The sequence below is a fragment of the Macaca fascicularis genome, chromosome 1 (assembly GCF_037993035.2).
Source record: "Macaca fascicularis isolate 582-1 chromosome 1, T2T-MFA8v1.1".
Lineage (NCBI taxonomy): Eukaryota > Metazoa > Chordata > Mammalia > Primates > Cercopithecidae > Macaca > Macaca fascicularis.
The window spans coordinates 28,751,886-28,776,265 of NC_088375.1; the positions used below are offsets into that span (position 1 = coordinate 28,751,886).

At 38.6% G+C, this 24,380-nt stretch overlaps 1 protein-coding gene across 1 annotated transcript; it reads left to right on the forward strand.

Annotated features, from left to right (window-relative positions):
- Window positions 1–1,198: 1,198 nt before the first annotated feature.
- On the forward strand, window positions 1,199–24,156 carry LOC102122444 (putative dimethylaniline monooxygenase [N-oxide-forming] 6). The gene is made up of 8 exons (XM_005539971.5): window positions 1,199–1,466; window positions 6,335–6,523; window positions 9,191–9,353; window positions 10,430–10,572; window positions 12,366–12,565; window positions 14,689–15,044; window positions 16,934–17,006; window positions 23,505–24,156. The coding sequence occupies exons 1-8, from the start codon at window positions 1,335–1,337 to the stop codon at window positions 23,845–23,847; spliced, it is 1,599 nt and encodes a 532-aa protein (XP_005540028.3). The 5' UTR covers window positions 1,199–1,334; the 3' UTR covers window positions 23,848–24,156.
- The last annotated feature ends 224 nt before the right edge of the window (window positions 24,157–24,380 follow it).

Here is a 24,380-nt window from a genome sequence, read left to right on the forward strand (position 1 = left end):
TTAGTGCGCTCTTCTCACGCTCCTTGAAGCCTCTCTTATTCTTCCTCCAGGTGGACTTAGATTTTTCTTCCTACATGCTAGCATTACACTGAACCATACTTCCACTGTGACATTTATCATCTGTCTCGCCACTAGACTTCATGGTTCTGGATGGAAAGCACTGTGTTTTCTCATCTTTGAATCCCCCAAAAGACTATTATAATGCTTGACATATAGAAGGCTGTCAGTACAGTAAAAGGAATGGCCAGAGGAAGGGAAGGAGGGAAACAGAAGCGGGAAGCACAGGTATAGAAACGTGAGGGAGCCAGAGACAAGCTTCAAAGACCACAATTCTATCTTTTGAGTTCACTAGTTTTACAAGCTCCTCTACTAGAGTTAGATCAGCAACTCAGATCAGGCCCTCCTAAGTTTCCAGAAATCTGAGCTACTTTTCACTGTTGGCACAACAAAACGTTTCATTATAGTCCAGGTGCATAGCCTTTGTTTATATATTCTATATTTCCAAAGCAAAAATAAATAAAATAATCATTGTTCCCCTAATCTCCCAGGAGTTTCACCTTACAGCTCCAGTGGCCATGGCAATCACTGTTTTATACTTTTTGTAACAAGAACCAGGGACTTCAGTCTTGCCCTTTTCCTACCCCCTTTCTTCTTTTTACTCCACCCACCCCTCCCCTGTTCTTCTCTTATCCCTACCACACTCAGTCCTTCGCTTTCAGATTTTACTAGGGCCCTATACCATTAAAAATACAAGGAAAAAAAGGAATTTTTACTTTAAGAATAACTCCTCCCCCTTTCCCAATTTTTACATCAAAAGATATTGTTAAATGCCATTCTCTTCCACATTTAGAGAACTGCAAATTCTCTGGAGAGAGAAAGGTGATTACTTAAGAGGTGAAGCATCTTAGAGCATTCAAAATAAGAAGTGATTTTGTACAGAGGATGTCATGCAGTAGGCTAAACGTCTATTTCCCATTCCTTTATTTGTTACCTCTGAGACCTTGAAGAAGTAGTTTCTAGTCTCGGCATGCCAAAGCTTCATCTGCAATTGAGAGCATTGGATTGATGATCTTCAAGGTCCTTCCTGCTCTAGCATTCACTGACTCTGCTATTTTTGACATATTGAATAATCAGAAGCAGCTAGTTTTAGTATCTTATTATAGCAAAAGTGGTAAAAATAATGAGCATGTACTATCAATGTGCATCTATGTCTTCTTATGTTTGAGTGAGGTTCCTGATACATAAACCTTGGCTGATAGTTTCTACTGAAAAAATCGTAAGTATTAAAGACACTCTTCTGAAGGTGTTCTCTCCAGACTCTCCTACAGGCAATCATGAGCAAGAGGGTTGGCATCATCGGAGCTGGAGTCAGTGGCTTGGCTGCCATACGGTGCTGTCTGGAGGAGGGGCTGGAGCCCACTTGCTTTGAAAGGAGCAATGATGTTGGAGGTCTGTGGAAATTCTCGGTGAGTGGCACATCATTGGAACACCAGTGAAAGGAGATGGGTTCCAGTGCAAATCAAATTTGGTCAATTCTAATTCAGATTTAGGAGGCAGGTCACAAAAGCTCCAGATCTGGAAAGTAAAATCTTACCTCTCCCATCATACTAATGCCCAAAAAACTATTTCACACCAGCAAAATGTGTCCTGACAAGGACATCTTCAGCTCATAAAACATCATCACCTGCATGGTGAAGTCCAGATCTCCAAGCTGTAAAGGGCACTAATGTTAGTAATTAGTTAAAAATGTACCATGGCCTTCCCAGGTAACTGAAACGATTCTATTCTTTATTGCTCTTAAATGCTAGGAACATGGTTGGAAAAGAGGCAAACAAACCTGGACTGAGATCCTGAGGTCAGAAGTCCTGAGTTCTAATTTCAACTTGTAGGTTTTCTAGGCAGATAGATTTCAGGCCAGTTGCTTTTGTTTCCCTGGACCTCAAATGCCCATTTGTCAAATGCAGAGGATATGATTCTATAATTAACTTACGTCTATTGAGCAGATAGAAATTATTATAGATGATGATTGTGTGTGATGTGCGTGCAGTTGTTGAATAGTCTATCGGCTCCAAATCCAAAGAGAAAATTTATGGTCTTTGCCATTTGGACTCACCGTAGAAATAATATAATTAGGAAATAGTCCTTGTAAACACATTTTTTTTTAAAATTTCAAAGCCAAGTTTGGAGAAACTTCTAGTTCTTCTGTCCTGAATTTCCCAGTCATTGTAATCAGTTGTAGATGATACATATTTGGCTTGAAAACATTATATTCACATCATTTGTCTTGTAACTACTTCCTGTCCTGGTCTCAGTTATTGCCCTGCCTGCACCAATAGCCTCCTCCAACAGAGTATATTAGTGCTAACTTAGAACACATCTTTATTCTTCTCCAAGCTTTTTTTTTTAAAAAATTGGTTTTGTAACCCTTAAAGCACTCCATGAGATATGAGGTCATTAATTTTTATTTCCCAGTAGGGGGTAATCAAGAGTTAATATTTTTCAAGAATTTAATTTTCCTTATTTACATTTGCTCAGGGAAATGTGGACAGCTTAGACTAAATCATAAAATGGCTTTCTACCATCTCCCTAGTAACAATTAAATTGTGCTTGAGCATCTATTCTGGTAGTTTGTGCTAAGTGCTGGAATGACAAATATGGAATACAATCACTCTTTGTAAATTGTTCCGTTTCATTTGATTAAGCAAACCATAATATAATTCCACAATCCTTTGATAGCAAATTGGCAAAAACTCATGTGATAGCAGAATCTCTTCTGAAATCATAAGGTTAAAAAAACGTGAATTGGATCAACATGAGGCTAAGGCTCACTTTCTGTTGTACAGCAGAAATTTTATTGCATTTGACAGATTGCTGCCCCAGATCTGTCTAGGAGTGTTATGGAGCGAAATCTAAAAATGTACACGTTCCAAAATATATCTGGCCTAAGACTTTTAAATAAGAGATTACATAATCACGACAACAAGATAGACCTTGTCACCATCAATTCAATGGACAAGTACCTCGAGCTTTTAGAAGAGGGTGGACTACGGAAATCTTAGTAGGTCAAAGTAAACCTCCCACAGGGATGACACTTAGCCTTGAAGGATAACCCCAGACAAGCAAAATAGAGGACACCCTGTGACACAACTCCTAGAGAGTGCATTTCCCAACAGAGTCTGCGAATGGCACTCCATAGACCTATGAAGGCATTGGCTGTGTATCAGCACCAGGTAATAGAGACTAACAATCAGGAGGCACAGAAAAGACAATGAATATGGTGTGTGCAGAGAGGGATCCATGAGTTAGCTAATATAGCCAGATCAGAAAGTTTTTATTTAAGGAAGCAATAATATGATACAAAGATCAATAACATACAAAGTTGGATTCTGAGTTATCAATAAGATGCAAAGTTGGATTCTGAGTTATCCACAAGAGGAAATTCCTCTTTTCCATAAGGTCATGTCTGTAAGCAATATTCTACTCAAAGGCCTGGTGAGGAGATGGACCCATACAAATACTGAAAACTTTAGCCCCCTCCACACACCCCAACCCTTCCTTCTTTTGTTAGAAAAGTTGCTTGGCACAATATATAATGAGAGGAATTTTTTTTTAACGTGTTACATAAGACTTTATCTTGCAAGCCTTTTTTAGAAGGTGTTCTAGCAGACAGAAACCTGATAATTCTGAACTTTTCACTATTTGCTTTTTCTGAGAAATGAAAACCAAATGGGATTTACATACTAGCAGGCTGAATGTGAGTGTGTCTTCAGTTTCATCCACTCCTAAATAGGGCCTCATGTCCTCAAAAGATTTTATTACTGCCTTAATAACAAGCTGCTTAACAGACAAGTGTGAAGACTCACGCCCATTATCCCAGCACTTTGGGAGGCTGAAGCAAGTGGATCACCTGAGGTCAGGAGTTCCAGCCTGGCCAACACGAAAAAACCCCATCTCTACTAAAAACACAAAAATTAGTCAGGTGTGGTGGTGGGTGTCTGTAATCCCAGCTACTCAGGAGGCTGAGGCAGGAGAATCTCTTGAACCCAGGAGGCAGAAGTTGCAGTGAGCTGAGATCATGCCACCGCACTCCAGCCTGGGCAACAAAGAAAGACACCATTTAAAAAAAAAAAAAAAAAAAAAGCTTAACAATAGGTTAGTAGCATTTTGATTGCAACAGCTGTAACCAGGACTATTTGAACTTTTTCCCACTCATTTATTCATTTATTCATTCGATGAATACATACTGAGTACATTATGTGTAGGGTACTATGTTAAGCATAGCTGCAGATAAGAGACCAGTCAGCACTGTAAAAGCAGTGAGAAAACAAGTATTAGAATAACTATAAGTGACTATATAATGAGGGCAGTAAGGATAATGGGAGCTTAGTAAAGCTAAAGATGATTTGGCAGTAGCTGAGAGGGAAGGTAAGGAAAGGCATGAGAAAGTTGAAGGCAACTTTTGAGCGTATTTCAAGGGCATATTTAGACAAGGAGATATGGGACTCATAAGCAGAGCTGGAATAGGAAAGAAGATCAAGGTAGACTGCTCAGATGCATGTACAACATTCTGAAATTAACCTCTGCCTTTACCCTCAAGTTACTTATGTTCTCGTGGGAAAGATGAGAGATGAACACAGTTATCATCTAAGACAGATGGTGCCCACAGCTGCTTGGATCTCTGGTTCTAGGGCAAGCTCCCTCAGCTAGAGGCAGAGCCTAAGTTGAATTTCCTCCTTACTGGCTCAAACCACACCTCATATTGAAATAATAAAAATGCATGCTCCCTGGAGCAACTGACTTGTTATATAATACATTTGTTTTCTGTGTTTGTTTGGAGAACAGTGTTTTAGGAAAAATTCCAAGGAGCTGTAGTGTACATACTCTTCTCTCCTTGTGTTATAATTGCCTGGGGTCAAGGGGCATAAAAATATTTCAAGATGGAAATAGTCCAAGGCCTTAGCATCTGTTTCCCAGAACAGAGCCTCACATTCTTTAACCAGGCTCCATCCCACAGTTCAGCCCTGCCTCCTTTCAATGGGCAGCTGAAAAAAAACGCCTTCCGACCTCTCCTCCTCCTCACAACCATCAGTAAAAGGCACTAGTTGTGGGTGAAAGGGAAGCACTCAGCCTGCCAAACTGCTGGGCCTGAGCCTTCACCCTTTTCCTGACCTCCACAAACACTTTTAAAAGTTTAAATTCCTGTGCTTCCATGCTTATGAGAAATACAGCAACCATGAATAGAGGAACATTGGGTTTTCAACTTCAGAAAAAATACTGAGGCTTCGGGCAGCCGCCTGCTTCCCCACTGGGACACAATCCTCTCAACCCTTTCCAGCACTTTTTGTCTCCCTCTTCCAGAGGTCATCTGGTGTGAGAGGGAGATACACATCTTGAATCCATCAGCAACGTGACATTCCATCTCTTTCCCCCATTGCACAAGAGTCCCTTCGGGACCTCGGAAGCAGAAGCTGCCAGCTCTGAAATGTATGTTCAAGGCAGCACATTGTGTGCACTTTTACCCTCCCCTCACGACTGAGAGGAAATGTTTATTTTCAATGTAGCCTTTGACTGCCTCTAAAAGATAAGCCACTTTTCAATTACACAGAGGCTTTACAACGAAGTGCCAAGATCTAACACATGTTCTAAGGGCTCTGGTTTCCTGTGTTTCTTTGGTGAGGAGTGAAGGCCAGCAACTGGTGAGCCAAAGAACAGGGTTCATTTACAACAGAGCAGTGGTTGTCAAAGTGTGGTTCCTAAACCAGCTGCATCAGCATCACCAGGAACTTCTTAGAAATGCAAACCACCCCAGACTCTACCCGAGACAGATTGAATCTGAAATTCTAAGAATAGAGCCCAAGAATCTATGGTCTAAGGAGCCCTCCAGGTGATTCTGATTATGCCAAAGTTGGGAAACCACTTCAATATCGGGTTGTTGCCAACAAAGAGTTTGCTAAACTCCAATAGCAAATATATAGGCTGGAAGTCAAAGCCTCCTGTAAACTGTTTTGTTTTTTGTTTGTTTGTTTGTTTTAACCTGAGTATAAGGTCAGAACCAGTGGTGGCACAGGAAAAAGCAAAAACCACTAAGTGACTATAAAGACAGAGCTAACACTGAGTGTAATTACAGCAAGAGGATTCACGTAGAAAGATCTCCAGTTCTGTGCCAGGTGCTACGCGAAGGGCTTTCCATTCCATATCTTACTGAGAGCTTTTAATTTTTGTTTATGCTTTTAAATATTAACAGGTTCTTTAGTCAACCAAGAATTAAACCGCTGTGTTCGCTGAAGGGAACACAATTCTTGGCTTTCTCTTTAAGCTTTCTTATTCTCCCTAGGACCACACAGAAGAAGGCAGAGCCAGCATTTACCAGTCTGTGTTCACGAACTCTTCCAAAGAAATGATGTGCTTTCCAGACTTCCCTTACCCAGATGATTACCCAAACTATATGCACCACAGCAAGCTCCAGGAATATATAAAGACATTTGCTCAAAAGAAGGATCTTTTAAGATACATACAGTTTGAGGTAGGGGCGTCATAACTTGTACTGTTGAAATTAATATACGTGTAGATTAGAGAAAAGGAGACAGCAAACTATTATAAAAATTAGAGCCAAATGTTTGGGCACCTCAGTAATCAAAGGTTGGCTCTGATTATAAAGCATTCATGCATTGATTTTTTTTTCTACTAGACTTATTAGTCCACTACTCCCTGAGAGCTTTCAGACTACCTTAGAAAATGGAGGCAACTATCCCGTCATTGTCCACTTTCCACCCTCATGCTCTGATGTTTTGGAAATAATCCAAAATTCTTTAGTATATATTAGGAATTTTGTCAGTTCAATGCCAACGAGTTGTGGTTCAAAAAACCACAGCATTTGGTAGGAATTCTCCCATTACATTATGAAAAGGTTAACAACTTAAATGGGAAATATAGTCATTGCCCCCATTTTTACCCACTCGGTTCGTAAGTTTTTTTTACTAAAAAGACTTAAGATTTCAGCATTGTTTCTGTGAGAATAATGTTTTACATTTGTTTGGGACTCTTTATTGAGCATTTCTGTCCATATGTTTGGAACTCAATTAACTGCTGTTAAATGCAGAACACATGCATATAGTGGGAAAAACAATCAGCAGAATTATGAACTGTGATGATATTTGCATCATTCTTTTACCTGGAGTAGTCCCAAATGTATAGTGAAAATAAAATTTTCCAATAGTCATTTTATTCCATTCATTCATTACATTCATTTGCTTCCATCACAGTATTAATATCAACAAACATTAATGAAGTTCCTACTGTGTGCTAGGATTGTGCTATGTGCTACATGTAAAAGAAAAAGAGGTCTAAGACTCAGCTCTCAAGAAGTTATTTCAAAATAAATATATAAAGAGTAAGTAATAAGATTCCAGTAACAATTTCAAACAAAGAGAAAACTTTTTAAAGCTATCTATGATTTGTTTATAAATAAAACAATGCTATGGAGATCATGAAGCAAGAGGCAACACTTTGGGGGAAGGTATTTTCTACAGGAGGTAAAATTTAGTTGTATTTAGTAGGTGTTTTAGATAAATGAGTGGCATGAGTACAATTAGAGAGGTGGGAAAATGCCCTGCTCATTTGGAGAACAGTGGGCAAACCAAGTTGGCTAGGAGGGAGATATATCTGCTAAGATGAGATATGGCCACATATATCAGTAAACTAGTGTGTAAATACTGTGATTTTGAAAAACAGAGGATTATTTTGCAACCATGTAAAACAAGTCCAAAGATGGGACACCCAGAGCTTCTGTGATGGCACCAAAGTCATCAAAGATTCAGCTTCACCCTTCTTAGCATGAGGCCTACATCATGAGGTTTGCCTTGTGGTCCGAAACAGTTGCTGAAGCTGGAGTCATCACATCTGCCTTCTAGGCCAAAAAAAAAAAAAAAGGAAAGAATGAAGGGCAAACGGATGTTCTCCCAGCTGAATCAGCTCCCCTTTTACAAATTCTCCTGAAAAACCTGTCCAACATTGTCTGCTTATATCTCACAGGCCACCCTAGTTGCACAGGAACCTGGAAAAGGCATCCCTTTGCTGGGTATGTTGTCACTCCAAACAAAATCAGGGTTCTGTTAGTAAGAATGAAGGGAGAATGGACATTAGGGAAGCACTCTGCAGCATATGTTCCAGAAAAGTCTGTGGGAATAACAGAAAATAAAACCAAAAGAGTACATTGGAACAAAATTGCATGGACTTAATAGTAATCGCATTTGAAATGTAGAATAAGTTTTAGAGGCTGTGAAGTAACAGAAATTGAGCAGGAGACATGAAATGAATATGGTCCTTTAGAAAGATTAATCTGACAAGCAGGACAAAGGATGGCTTGTAGGAAATGGGAGGTTGAAGACAGGCTAGTTATAGGTTTTTGCCATAGTCCATGCAAGGGAGTGATAAGAACTTGAATGAAGGCAGTGTTAGCAATCATGGAAAGAAAGCGTGAGATTGGGAGAGAAATTATTGTTTAAACATAAGGCAAGGATGGAGAAATAACAAGGAAAAGAAGTCATGGATTTGAAGCATAAGTGGCTGGGAGGTTCATGTCATCATTCAAAGAAATAAAGTCAGAAGCCAGTTTCAAAGGAAATTTAAGTAGGTCAATCAAAACCTGCTACATATGAGGAAGTATTAGGTGGCCCTCCAGATGGAAAGGTCAAGCTAAACTGGATAGAAGAGAAACCAAGGATAGATGTATTTGTATATTCATACCATGAAAGTTGCTAATATTTCTAAGGTAGAGTATTTATGCAGAGCAAAAGAGATGCCAACGATCAAACCTTGAGATAGTCCCATATTTATTGAGTAGATGGAACACGAGGTCCGAAAAGGAGGAAGTCAGTAGAGGGTAGCCATAAGAAAGTAACACAGATTTGTTAGATGACATCATTCACAAAAATATTCAGTGTGATTTACCCCTAAATCTACTAACTTGATGTCAAAAAGTAAATGTACTCCAGTGAGTAATTTTTCTTGTGAGATTCAAATACTCACTGAAGATTCACTGTGACTCCAATTTTAATATCTTTCTATACATCTCTGAATGACCAAGAGAGCTCATAACAGTTATTTCTTCCACAGAAACAAGGCAAAAAGGAAAAAAATTTTCACATACAGAATTGTAAATAGAAAAATAAATGTTCTGGTTTTCTTTAAGACCCTGGTTTCCAGTATAAAGAAATGTACCAGCTTCTTAGTCACGGGCCAATGGGTTGTTGTTACTGAAAAGGATGGGAAACAGGAATCTACTATTTTTGATGCTGTAATGATTTGTTCAGGACATCACGTATACCCCAATCTGCCAACTGATTCCTTTCCTGGTAAGTTTGAAAAATATATAATAATCTGGGGACTTTATATGCAAACCTCAAGAGTTAGAAACATATATTTCTATAGATGTTATATAATGATTATTCTTAAAGTCCCAAAGATTTCAAAAGAAAAAAAATTAAGTTTAATGATAGGATAGATGTAGTAATAAATAGCTTCACAAGTCCTTATATTAAAATAATCAAGGACCTGCAAGCCAGAGATCAGACAAACACAAGTTCCTATTTTACAGACAGTAACTGAAATATAAGTTCTGACAGCACACGGGATCTCCGAGCACAGTTACATTCAAAAAAAGGAGTCCAACTGCCAAATGGCTTATGTTATTTATAGGAGACTCCTAAGTTTCTAATTTCATCTTCATCCACAATTTGCAAATAAACTTTAGAAATCTCAGTGATTTGTGTGTGGGTACACGCATGGGTGTGTGTATAGCAGCACGCTTCGTTACCATCCAAAAGTGGCAAACCTCAAATAAATACAACATATAGGTGCCTTCCATGCCACAGGAACACAGTCTACTCAAAGATATTAGAGTTCCCATATCTAGGTATGATGTCTGTAGGCCAAGGCAAATTAAAGAGTGAAGGTTCAGAAGGAAAATAAGATTAAAATTCTTAATGTTAACAGGCAGTATATTTAATGTTTATGAGCATGGGATCAGAAAACCTGGGTTCAACTTATTATTCCACTAGTTCCTTACCACTTAACTTGTCTCAATTTCCTCATCTTTTAAAATAGGGACAATAGCCTACCATGCAGGGATGTTATCAAGATCAAATGGCTAAAACACGTAAAGCATTTAGCAGAGGATCTAGCCCACAGAGTTAACTCAATAAATATTAACCATTATTATTATCGAAACATAAATTCTCATGCCTTAAGACTTTTTAAGACACTAAAAGTAAGTTTTAGGGGGCTTAATGTCAAAAAATGCTAAATGGATAAATACACTTCAACTGGGGAATTTTTTAATTAAAACCGATAATAGGTTTAAAAAGACACAAAGAAAACATCTTCATAATTTCTGAAAATCAGTTCAAACCACTCACCATGTTCCACTTAGGCCTGGATCGGTTTCGAGGCAACTACCTCCATAGCTGGGATTATAAGAATCCAGAAGCCTTCAAGGGGAAGAGGGTCCTCGTGATCGGTCTGGGGAATTCGGGATCTGATATTGCTGTTGAGCTCAGCCGTCTGGCTACACAGGTACATGACATAAAGGTTTTGGGAAATAAACCTAAGGTAGGGCTGTGCTACTAAGTCAGCAGCCAAGGCACTAAGGATGGTACTTACATGTCACATCACAAGAGATCCACTTTTTGTATGTGGCCCTTTAAATCAAGGAGGACTTGAGACATCCTCCATGTGAAGCCAGGTAATGTGGCCCATGCTAGTAAGGAAGTACATTCCATTGAATCCAAAGATAAGTGCATGAGTGTGTGTATGTATAGGTGAGTGTGTATGTGTCTATTTCTTGTTTTCATTTTATATTCTGATCACCTCCAAATAGACTAGTTCCTGGTCAGACTTAATCTTTATTTATTTAACAGTATTAATTACAACCTATCATGCAAAAAGCACTGTGTTTACCACCCTGAAGTTCTGAAAGATATGCATGATTTGGTATTTACTAACATTAATTCAATCAACAGCAGGTGCTTAACAAATATTGGGCACTTACTATGCTTACTATGTGTCAGAACTATGAAAAACTAAAAATAAATGCATAAATAAGTTAAGCTAGTTCCTGACTTCAAGGAAGAGTCAATGGATGGAGATGAGGTTCGCAGGTACACACAGACTATTACCAAAGGAGGTAGTGAGTCTTCCAGTAGAATTAGGTGTGGCAATAGCAACACAGGGAAAAGAGAATCTAACTTAGCCTGGATAAGGTCAAGGAAGACTTCCCAGAGGACTCCAAGCTGAATCATGTATCACCGATAGACCCTAAAGAAACAACATATTTTTAAGAAAATAGGCTCTCAATAAATAAATTCTTAAAGGGATATAAATAAAACCTAAATTTTTTAAACTAAAAATTTCCTTCAGTTATCACAAAGTTAAAGTCTATTTTGCAAAGATGGTAAAATAGATAAGCAGCCAGACTTGTCTCAGGGCTGAGGCGGTTGCCATGGTTTGGGTTGCTCAGGAGAAGTCCTTGGGGTATGTGTATAGGGAGAACTGGAAAAGACAACCAGGGACAGAGAACAGAATTAAATCCTTGACATCTTATCAGCCTAATTTCAGCTAGAGATTTAGCTACATTTTTCCCCCACTTAGCCCACTATCACTAGCCACAGCCACTGGGGCTCACTGGATCATCTGGTCCCTACCAGACTTGCCATGTTAGTCTATGAGTACGTGAAGATTAAACCATCACAGTTGAACACAGAGCCCTATTGCTCTTAGAGGTATGGTTCTAATCCTTTCAACAACTACACACCAGCCCTCAGGGGTGGTGAGAGAGTCCTGTCTCTACTAGTTTAAATTTTAGACTTAAAAAAACTTTTTTTTTATTTTAAGTTCTGGGATACACGTACAGACCATGCATAGGTATGCATATGCCATGGTGGTTTGCTGTGCCTATCAATCCTTCATCCAGAGTTTAAGCCCCGCATGCATTAGGTATTTGTCTTAATGCTCTCCCTCCCCTAGCCACCCACTCTCCCGACAGGCCCCGGTGTGTGTTGTTCCCCTCCCTGTGTCCATGTTTTCTCATTGTTCAACTCCCACTTATGAGTGAGAACATGCGGTGTTTGGTTTTCTGTTCCTGTGTTAGTTTGCTGAGGATGATGGTTTTTATAGCTTCATCTATGTGTCTGCAAAGGACATGAACTCATTCTTTTTTATGGTTGCTAATCAATTTATTTAGACCCACCTTTTAAAAGTGTTCCTACTTGGATATTGAGGAAAATGCATGGAAGTGCCCAAAGAAGTGTGTTGTGTTTGCTTATTTCTTACAGAGTGATACTGAAATCTGTGTTGCCTTTCCCCACCAGGTCATTATCAGTACCAGAAGTGGTTCCTGGGTCATGAGTCGGGTCTGGGATGATGGCTATCCTTGGGATATGGTGTACGTTACCCGCTTTGCATCCTTTCTCCAGAATGTCCTTCCTTCATTCATCTCTGACTGGTTATATGTCCAGAAGATGAACACGTGGTTTAAGCATGAGAACTATGGCCTGATACCTTTAAATGGGTACTTAAAAATAGAATTTTTTTTTCAAAAATGGGGGCACTCATTTAAGTGAATTTATTCTCTCTAGAACTTACTTTTGTTGTCTCATTGAGCCTAGTAACATTAAACTAAAGGTTTCACAGGTGACAGGATATACCCAGAGACCATGCATGGCTTGGAAACCTTATTGAAATTAGTCCAGTACAGAAAGGGTATAGAAAAACCTGAAATGGAGATAATGCTGGCAGATAAATCACCCTGCCATGCATGATTCATTTGTGGTAGCTACAAGCTAACACATAGAACTTTGAGGGCTGAACAAACTTAAATTGGTTTTTTGGAAGAATATCTTGTCCATGCTTATGGGTGAAAGGGGATATCAATAATAATACCTGCTTCTCAAGATGGTTGTGGCATTCAGTAATACAAAAATATAAAAATTGCTTTGTAAATGATAAAGCTTTAAAAAAATTGGTTCTTCTTAGTCTCAAATTTTTTAATGTGCTTCAAAGGAGCAAATAACAAAATGGTGTTAATCAACATGTCTCAGCAAGTAGGACATCTCAAAACAAAAGTGCACACTTCTTCCACCCCGAAATGCTGACATTTTTGCAGAACCGTAAGGAGGCATGGAACACGTAAAGCAATGGAGAGTCACAGAACTAACACGGCCCGTAAGATTAGTCAGTTCATTTATTTACTTCTTTATAGAGACAAGGCCCAACACTTACTAATTAGGAAGGTTACTCCAGGCAGAAGAACCAGCATATCAATAGAAAAAAAGAATATTTAAGTTGATAAGAAAAGAAAGAACTGAGAAATTTTATCTCCTAGCCCATGCTAGCCAAAAGTTTCATTGTGTTTAGAGAAAGGTTAAGAAAAAGGAGGAACTGCAAATCAAAAGAACAAATGCCGGATTTAGGAGCTAAACTGTCAATCCAAAGCACTTATTCTACCAAGTCATGCAGACTGCTATAACTCTAAAAAAAAATGTTGATTTTGTGCATTTAACACTGGGGCCTGCTTGAGGGTAGAGGGTGGGAGGAAGGAGAGGATTAGAAAAAATACTTATCAGGTACTATGCTTACTACCCAGGCGACGAAATTATCTGTACACCAAACCCCTGTGACACAGTTTACTTATATAACAAACCATGGACCCCCAAACCTAAAATAAAAGTTTTTAAAAATTATGCTTAATATAAGTCCCATAGCTTGAGCTGGTTAAGATTTTTTTATCTTGTAAGAGTATCTATAAATTATATTTTGGCCTTTCCATTTTGACAATTAAAACATAGTTTTGGAGATTCATTCATTCTAAAAACTAAGCTTCCTTTTGGAAAGGATTCCAATTACCCAAAGTTTCTGGAGGGAGAAAGGGGGAGAAAAAACAGGTTTCATTGCAATCTATGTTTTGCTACCTTGTAAGGTAAAAGAAGAGGTTGCAGGATTAGATAGACAGAAAATGATATGGAAGTAGAGACACATTTCAGGATTTGCAAAGTTTGTGTCTGAGATACTTGCAGGAAATTCCAGAATCTCAAAGGAAACTTAAATCAAAATGAAATATATCGTCCTGAAAAATATTATTCCTAGAATTTTGGCAACTAAAATGCAATATCAACGTTGTTATACTTTTTTGTGGACACAGCTGATGAAAGAAAACCAAACATGGCAATAAAACTTCCCACCACTGCAAGTTTGACTTCCCCCATGTAAGCAAGACCTTAAAGTTATGATAATAGTGCACTTATAACAACAGTGCTTGCATGTACCAGGAACTGTTTAAAGTACTTTAAGGATAATTGGTCATTTAATTTTCACAACAACCTATGAGGAAGATTCCATCACCATCCCCAATTTTACACATAAAGAAACAAATACAGAAAAGTAACAACTAGTAAGAGATGGAGCTAGGTTATGAACCTGGGCCATTTGCTTCCAGAGTTGGCATTCTTAACCACTTTATGTCTGTAAATTAGTTTTATTCTCATTTAGGAAAGGAATTGCCATGAGAGAAGAGAGTTCAATAGCACTCATGCTGATGTTTAACTGCTCGATGTCATTTCAATGTTATGGGCTATTGCAGGTATGTCTTGGAAATGAGCTATTTACAGCAAGGATGTTTGCCTCTCATTTCTGTAGTTCCCTGAGAAAAGAGCCTGTGTTCAATGGTGAGCTCCCGTCCCGCATCCTGTGTGGCCTTGTGTCCATCAAGCCCAGTGTGAAGGAGTTCACAGAAACCTCAGCTGTGTTTGAGGATGGGACCGTGTTTGAGGCTATCGACTCTGTCATCTTTGCAACAGGCTATGATTATTCCTACCCCTTCCTTGATGAGACCATCATAAAAAGCAGAAACAACGAGGTCACCTTGTTTAAAGGCATCTTTCCCCCACTAATGGAGAAGCCAACCTTAGCTGTGATTGGCTTGGTTCAGTCCCTTGGAGCTGCCATCCCCACAGCAGACCTGCAAGCCCGCTGGGCTGCTAAAGTATTTGCAAGTAGGCGGGCCATTCTATCTTTCATTCATTTTATCAATGAACATTTATTGAACCTGTGCTATATGCAAAGCACTGTGCTAGGGATACAAAGAGAACAAGACAATCATGTTCCTTGACCTCTCAGAGCTTAAAACGGGTTGTGGAGGATGCCATAATAGGGAAATTTGGGGGGTTCTAGCGAGAGGAGTTGGACAGTGAGTTATTTTACACAGAGCAAACAGCATGCAGGAAGTCATAAAGGTGAGGAAAAGCATGAAATGTGTAAGGACCCAGAAACATTTTGGTGGGAAGGGAATATAAAGCAGAGGCAGGGAGTGGCAAGAAATACAGGTATATAAGTCATGTTAAAGAGCTTAAACTTCTCATAGGGATTTAGAAGGACTTTGCAAGATTTTAAGCAAGAAAAAACTAGCAGAGGATAACTGCAATGTCAGGCTACATTATGAAGGTTGGAAGGGCCCTGGTGAGTGTTGGAGGTATGCCAGAAACCTCACTGGTGTCAACTTCTGTCAGAATAACAAAGTCAGGCCACTCTGATTCTCGTGACAATCTTCTTCTTCCCTCCCTCTACTCTAGACCTCATGGTCTCCAGGGACTACAAGTAGTCTTATGTGAGGAAATCAAGAATATGAGGATGACATAGAGAAAGGCAATGTCTCAAATATATTGATTTAATTTACTCCAGTCATACTATTATTATCATTATTACTAAAAATGTTCTTTTACTCAAGTATTCTCCAAAATATTGAACAATATAGGTATAACTTACCCAACATAACTAATCTATAAAAACTTACACTATTGGTAATTAGTAAAACATAACAATCATGAAATATATATCTATTATCTAAAATTTTTGTGGATAAATTTCTATTTCACATATACCATGAAATATCATTATTTAAATAAACCCCATCATTAAATATTTTGTAAACGTGCTCCCTGCAAAATACTTCCATTGCCTTTTTCCTTTGAAAGGCACAACAATGCCAAGAGCCTGAGGTATTATGAGAAGACTGGATACAGTTCATAAACCTAGGACATTTTCATGAAGCAAATGGTATCATTTATTTATTCCACAAATATTTACTGAACACCTGCTATGTGTTAGACTCTAACCTGGCATTTAGGACACAACAACAAATGAAGCAGAACAAAAATCTGGCCTCGTACTTTCTAGCAGGGTGTCCAGCCAATATCAATCATAGGGTACTACCAGGCTGACATAAGAGCCTAACGATGACTGTGAAGTGTTCATGCATTGCAAATTTTAGAGCAACTTTCATCCATTGTTACAAAGGCAAATAAGTTACCATCATCAGTTAAAAGAAGTTGCATTGATGTAGTGAAATTTGCAAAAAGCTAAAAAGTGTCTACTGCCCCTTAAAACACTTTAAATAGCTGCAGAAGATCTTTAAAATCCTATGCTTCCTTCCATTTTCTCATTTTAAAATGCCAGAAACCTTAAAGGGAACTGTTTTACCAGATTCTTTCTTCAGAGAAGTTTTAGGAAGAAGATATAGAAAAAAAAAAAAGGAAGAAATTATTAAGCTATTATATGCATGAAGTGTACTGAGCACATATGTTGAGGATTAGGTCCTCCATAATGTTACAGAAATAAGAGACTGAGTGACTTGAAGCTACGACTGTCTCTGCTGTCCCTATCTCACTACAGGCCAGCTTTGCCATTCCCAAAGAAGGTCCATTAACTTTTCAGGTCTTTGTTTCTATGAACTGGTATTTTGCTAAAAATATCAAAGACAGCTCCTCTTGATACAAAAATTTTCAGGAATACAGTTCATAAAAACCAAATGAATTCCATCATATGTCATTATGCATTTCTGATGTCTTTGTGTTTTTCAATATTTTTCTCTTCATTTCTTTTCTAGACTCATGTACCCTGCCAACTATGAATGAAATGATGGATGACATTGATGAGAAAATGGGGAAAAAACTCAAGTGGTAAGCAATTGTACTTGCTAATAGAGCAAGTCCTAAAATGTGCCTTTATATGCAGAAAAACATTTATATGCTCTAAATATTGTCATTAGAGTTTACATTTTTCGAACACGTGCAATAATCAAACAATATTTAGAGAGTAAACAGTCATTACACTTCTTTTGTGTAACTCAAGAATAGAGGTTTTCTATCAGTGATAATTTTGCCCTCCAGAGGACATATGGCAAAATCTGGAGACACTTTTGGTCATTGTGAGTGGAGAGGGCATGCTACCAGCATCTTATGGGTAGATAACAGGGATTCTGCTAACCATCCAGCAATGCAGAGCACAGTCCACCAAAACAAATAATTATCTGGCTCAAAATGTCAATAGTGCTGAGGTTAAGAAACGACTCTATAAATGACTACAGTTGACCTTTGAACAACACAGATTTGAATTATATGGGTCCACTTCTACATGAATTTTTTTCAATTAACATATGGCAGGCTGGGCACGGTGGCTCGTGCCTGTAATCCCAACACTTTGGGAGGCTAAGGCAGGCAGATTCCCTGAGGTCAGGAGTTCGAGACCAGTCTGGCCAACATGGTAAAACCCTGTCTCTACTAAAAATACAAAAAAAATTAGCTGGGCACGGTGGCGTGCGTCTATAATCCCAGCTACTCAGGAGGCTGAGGCAGGGGAATTACTTGAATCAGGGAGGTGGAGGTTGCAGTGACCCGAGATCGCACCACTGCACTCTAGCCTAGGTGACAGAGTGAGACTCCATCTCGAAAAAAAAAAAAAAATTGCAATTTTTTGGAGATTTGCAGCAATTTAAAAACCTCAAAGATGAATTGTGTAGCCTAGAAATATTGAATAAATTAGGAAAAAGATGGCATGTATAAAATATATGTAGATACTAGTCTGTTTCATCATTTACTACCATGAAATATACACAAATCTATTGTTAAAAAATTAAAATTTATCAAAACTTAATGCATACAAACTCTAACAGACTATACATGGCACCATTCATAGCCAAGAGAAATGTAAACAAACAAAGATGCAATATTGTCATAATTGCATAAAATTAATGGTAGTACATGATGTACTAGTATAATAATTTTGTAGCCACCTCCTGTTGGTATTGCAGTGAGCTCAAGTGTTTTGAGTATCTACTTAAAATTCTGTGTGACATTAATTATTTTCACCTGAGCAGCTCATAGCTCCAGTAAATTCTGCATCACAGTAAAAAGTGATCTCTCAAGGTTCTCACATATTTTTATCACATTTAGTGCAATACCTTAAGCCTTTAATAACACCATGGGCTCCATATGAAGTGTCATTAATGATGTTGGAAGTGCTCCCAAGAAGCAGAGAAAAGTTATGACATTATAAGAAAAAAATTGAGTTGCTTAATATATACTATACATTGAGTTCTGCAGCTATAGTTACCCACCATTTCAAGATAAATGAATCTAGTGCAGCTATACCAGCAGTCATGACATCTTGCACTTTTTGTAAAATATATTTTTATTTTGTATTGAAAATGCGGCTTTTTATGTGGGTTCAGGATTGCTATAAGAAAGTATACATATAGATTCTAATATAATTTGAGAAAAAGTGAAGTCATTATATGACAAAGCAAAAGGAAGGTGAAGGATCGAAAGCTGGAAAATTTAATGCCAGCAAAGGATGATTTGATTATATTAGAAAGAGCTTTGGCTTAAAAAATGTCAAGATAACAGGAGACGTGCTTGCTAACAACCAAGAAGGAGGAGATGAATTTCCAGATGCCATTATGAAAATCATTGAGGAGGAAGGATATCTGCCTGAACAGATTTTTAATGCAGACAAAAGTGCCCTATTCTGGAAAAAAAAAAAAAAAAAAGCAAGTCACAAAGGCCATTTATTAATAAGGAGGAGAAGTGAGCACCAGGATTAGGGAGGGAAATAATAAGCTAACTACTGTTTTGTGCAAATGCAGTCAGATTTATGATCAGGACAACCCCTATCTATGAAGCTACCCCCTCAAGCCTTGAAGGGAAAAGGTGAATATCAGCTTCCTCTCTTTTGGTTATACAAGACCCTTTTTCTGGATTAGCTCTGTCAATGCTTTGTCCCTGAAGTCAGAAAGTCCTTGCCAATAAGAGACTGCCTTTTAAAGTTTTTTTTTGATATAGACAATGCCCCTGACCACCCAGAACCCCATGCGTTCAACATCGAAGGCATCTAAGTGGTCTAATTTCCCCCAAACACAACATTCTAATTCAGCCTTTATATCAGGGAGTCATATGGATCTTTAAGGCTCATCACATACCGTACTCTATGGAAAAGATTGTCAATGCTGTGGAAGATAACCCCAATAGAGAGAACATCATGAAAGTCTGGAAGGATTATACCACCGAAGATGTCCTAATTATTACAGAAAAAGCCATGAAAGCCATCAATCCTAAAACAACATATTTATCCTGGAGAAAACTATGTCCAGATGTTATATATGACTTCAGAGGATTTACAACAGAGCCAATCTTGAAAAAGATTGTGGATATGGCAAAATAAAAAGGCGAGGATGAAGGGTTTCAAGATATGGATCATGGAGAAATTCAAGAGCTAATAGACACCACTAATAGACACTTTTAATTCCACACTAGAGGAACTAAAAGATGACTTGATGGAGATGAGTGCTTCCAAAGCAGTGCCATATGAGAAAGAAGATATAGAAAAAGCCATGCCAGAAATAAATTGACATTAGATAATCTGGCAGACGGGTTCCAGTTATTCAAGACTGCTTTTGACTTCTTTTATAACATAGACCCTTCTATGATACAGGCACTGAAACTAAAGCAAATGATAGAGGAAGGATTACTACTATATAGAAAATCTTTATAGAAATAAAAAAGCAAAAGTCAGACGGAAATTATAATGTATTTCCATAATTACACCAAAGTGTCTGCCTCTCCTGCCCCCAATTCTACCTCCTTCATCTCTTCCACTTCTGCCACCCCTAAAACAGCAAGACCAACCCCTTCTGTTTCTCCTCCTCCTCCTCCTCAGCCTACTCAACATAAAGATGATGAGGATGAAGATATTTATAAGTCACTTCCACTTAATGAATAGTAAACATATTTTTTCTTCCTCATAATTTTCTTAATAACATTTTCTTTTGTCCAGCTTACTTTATTGTAAGAATAGCATTTAATACATATGATATATAAAATATGTGTTAATCAACTGTTTGTGTTATTGGTAAGGCTTCCAGTCAACAGTAGGTTAATAAGAGTTAAGCATTTGGGGAGTCAAAAGTTACACATGGATTTTTGACTGCAAGAGGACTCAATGCCCCTAACCCCTGAGTTCTTCCAAAGTCAACTGAATATAGGGAGTTTCTTTACTTTTTCAAACATTTAACATGGCGTTGATATGTCAACCTAAAGGAAAACACGGAGACAAATTTAATATAAAAAGAACTGATTTGGGCCAAGTTTGAGGACTGCAACCCAGGAGCACAGTCAAATTGCCCTGAATATACACTCCATTAGCAGCAGTTACAAGTAGGTTTTTAAAGGAAAAACAAGAGTCAACTTCTAAGTTGTTTACCAAGAACTTACATTAAAATTATGTAAGCTATTGATTGGCTATACACTGTTCTTTGTATCACAAATTCCAGGAACATGAAGATGATGGGTGAGACAGCTAGTCAGGAATCAAAATGCCTTTTAACAATTGCCCCCAGACATTGGTAGAGGGCAGCATGACAAGTCCCATACGCCTGGCTATCTGAGCTTGATAAATTTTGCATACCCCACATAGCGCAGACTACTCTGAGCTATTTTTCTTCTCTCACATTGAATGCCACAATGTAGTCACCCACTCAGGGCCTAGAGAAGAAAAGAAATGGAATCCTCAGATTCAACAAAACCTCCTCTGCTCAACTTCATCCAGTTCACAGAACACCTCTCAGAGCTGGGCACTTTTATGTGCTAACAATTCATGCAGTTTGATACCTTTTCCTTTAGAGCCCAGTAGGAATAAAGATGAGGAAACAGGTTAAAATGTTCATCTTATTGCTTAAATGATAAGCTGCTCTTCAGAGTTTCAAAAAGCAAATTAGGCCACGTTCCAACAAAAAGAACTATAGAGGCAGAAAGGGGGTGATCTCTTTTCTGTCATAAAAGGTAATGGCCAACACCCCTATAACAAAAGACAGGTTACAAGAGAAAAACATAACAGATTTATTATGTGCACATGTGTGCATAAGAGCCTTAGAAAACATGAACTCAAAGGAGGGCCAGTTCGTTCATGTTTAAATATTCTCTTCACTGGGGATAGGGGAGATGGAAGTGTAAAAGTAAATGATTTTTCAGAGGAAATTAATGAGTCCAAAGAACAGCAGCCCAGACCAAGTTTCTCTGTGCTTTGGGGGAGGTGTAATCACCCAACAGATTCATCTTGCTCACTGCCCAGAAAAGCTGATGCACTGAGAACAGCAGGTTTTTCCAATAGGGAGAGTTTAATAAACACACAGCTGTCAGAGGCATTTGAACCAGAGTGACTCCATCTTGAATAGGGGTTGGGTAAAATGAGGCTGAGACCCCTAGGCTGCATTCCCAGGAGGTTAGGCATTCTTAGACACAGGACGAGATAGGAGGGCAGCACAAGATTCAGGTCACAAAGACCTTGCTGATAAAACATGATTCAGTAATGAAGCTGGCCAAAACCCACCAAAACCAAGATGACGAAAAAAGTGACCTCTGGTCATCCTCACTACTTATTATATGCTGATTCTAATGAATTAGCAAGCTAGAAGACACTCCCACCAGCACCATGACAGTTTACAAATGCCATGGCGATATCAGGAAGTTACCCTATCTAGTCTAAAAAGTGGAGGAACCCTCAATTCTGGGAACTGCCCATTTCTTTCCTGGAAAACTCATGAATAATCCACCCCTTGTTTAAAATGTAATCAAGAAGTAACTATAAGCATACTCAGTTGAGCAGCCCATGCCACTGCTCTGCCTATGAAGTAGCCATTCTTTTATTTCTTTACTTTCTTAATAAACTTGCTTTGTTTACGGACTGGCCCTGAATTCCTTCTCGTGAGAGGTCCAAGAACCCTCTTTTGGGGTCTGGCCAGCTAAACAGAAGGACAGGAGTTTATTGCTACTCAAATCAGCCTCCATGAAAATTCAGAGGCTAGGTTTTTTTAAGGATAGCTTGGTAGTCTGGGGCTAGGCAATGGGGAATGTTGATTGGTTGGATCAGGGATGAAACCACAAGGAGTCAAAGCTTGTCTTCTGGTCTTCCTGGGAGGAGACCACATGACAAGATGAACCAGTCCGGGTAGTGCCAGCTGGCCAATCAGAATGCAGGGTCTGAAAAATATCTTGAGCACCAATCTTAGGTTGTACAATGGTGATGTTATCCACAGGAGCAATTGGAGACTTCTGACTGCATGACTCCTGAGCCCTAATTTCTTACCTTGTGGCTAATTTGTTAGTTCTACAAGAGCAGTCTGACCCCCAAGCAAGGAGGGGGTTTGTTTCTGGAAAGGGCTGTTACCATCTTTGTTTCAAAGTTAAACTATAAACTAAATTTCTCCCATGGTTAGCTTGGCCTATGCTCAGGAATGAATAACGGAAACTTGGAGATTAGAAGAAAGATGGAGTGATTACATTTTTTTCACAGTCATGATATTTTTAAAGGTGATTTCAGAGGTAACATCACAGGATATAGGAGACTGAAGGGAGGAAAGCATGTCAAACAAAGGCTGTCCTGTTCTGCAGATGAAACCTCACAGAGAGCAGCTCTCAGAGTCAGTAGCCTATGATGAAAGTTTCTCTGTCAGACATTCAGCGGTGCCTGACTCTCAGTCTCTCTCTCCTGCGAGTTAATATTTCCTCGAGTGGGCAAGGGAGGCCTCCGAGAAACCTAGTTTCCGTCTTCTGTTTACTTCCCTTTATTTTCCCCACAGATAAAAATCTCCTTCACAAAGGCAGCTTTTCAGGGCTATTTCTGTCTGCAGGCCCTCTGAATGGCCATCTCAAAATCTTTCGAGGAAGTATATATTTTGCAGTAAAATACTTTTTGTTTTCTTTAGTATGAAACAATGTATATTATTAGATTATAGAAGCATTAAAACCATCCATGATCCCACTTTTAAACAAACTAATCTGAAAGTCTAACATTGGGGCAGATTCTAAGCAATGTATTATAAAGAATAATGTGTTAATGAGTAAACTAAGTTAATTGGTCTCCTTAAACCAGAGGGTCAGTTTACTCCACACCACATGGCCAAAGGCAAAAGTCCAACATTACATCAAACTCAGATAGAGATTAGGAAGGAGGAGAAAAGCAGCTCGCTTAGCCAAAGAAAAAGCAATAAATTCAATTTTGTAGAAAAGGGGTGCATAAATGGAATTGCCATTTAAAATATTATTTTTCTGAAAGAAAACATAAGAAATTAATGGTCTTAATTGCAACTGTAACACTTATTGCAGTATGTTCTCTTCTTTCCTCAGGTTTGGCCAGAGCCAGACTTTGCAGACAGATTACATCACATATATGGATGAGCTGGGCTCTTTCATAGGGGCCAAGCCTAACATACCATGGCTCTTCCTGACAGATCCCCGCCTGGCCCTGGAGGTGTACTTTGGCCCTTGCAGCCCATATCAGTTTCGACTGATGGGACCAGGGAAGTGGGATGGGGCCAGAAATGCCATCCTGACCCAATGGAACCGGACAGTGAAGCCAACCAGGACAACAGTTGTCAGTGAAGCTCAGCGACCCCACCCCTTTTACAATTTGCTTAAAATGCTTTCATTCCCATTACTCCTTCTGGCTGCTACACTTACATTTTATTAATGAGAAAGTCTTTGAGGTCTCAAAGTTCAGAGTAGAAGTGTAATCACACAATACAACACACACACACAATCACAACATAGTTCCTCTCTCCTTTCCTGAAGATATGAAAATCAGTCTTGGCCCATTTGAATTAAAGTATAAGTAAAATGGAAAATACTCAGCCTCTCTCTCTGTTGGGAATCTGTTCTCTAAAAGGCTTTTCACATGCTGAATTGGCAAATTTGGGGATGCTTAAGACAAGACAGGAAGTTGAATATGCATGAGCATGGATTTTCAGGCTGAACAAAGTTTAATAAAATGTAAAGGCATTTTATTTTGTCCATTATAGTATATCAACCAAATGTATTTTTCATATTAACTGAAGTTCTTGACATTAAATCAACATAGAGAGTTAAGTTCATACCAAGACAACAACAAAGATAAAATGAACACATTGCTTAAAAGATACATACTGCCAAAGCTCTCCCAAGAAGAAACATATAACCTGAATAGACCTAAATCTATTAAAGTACTTGAATTTGTAGTTTAAAAAC

Excerpts from the sequence above, each read along its gene's own strand:
- LOC102122444 (XM_005539971.5), top strand. The coding sequence starts at position 1,335 with ATGAGCAAGAGGGTTGGCATCATCGGAGCTGGAGTCAGTGGCTTGGCT. Across the intron at positions 9,354-10,429 it reads GCCAACTGATTCCTTTCCTG|GCCTGGATCGGTTTCGAGGC; the intron begins GTAAGTTTGAAA and ends TGTTCCACTTAG. Across the intron at positions 15,045-16,933 it reads GGCTGCTAAAGTATTTGCAA|ACTCATGTACCCTGCCAACT; the intron begins GTAGGCGGGCCA and ends TTTCTTTTCTAG.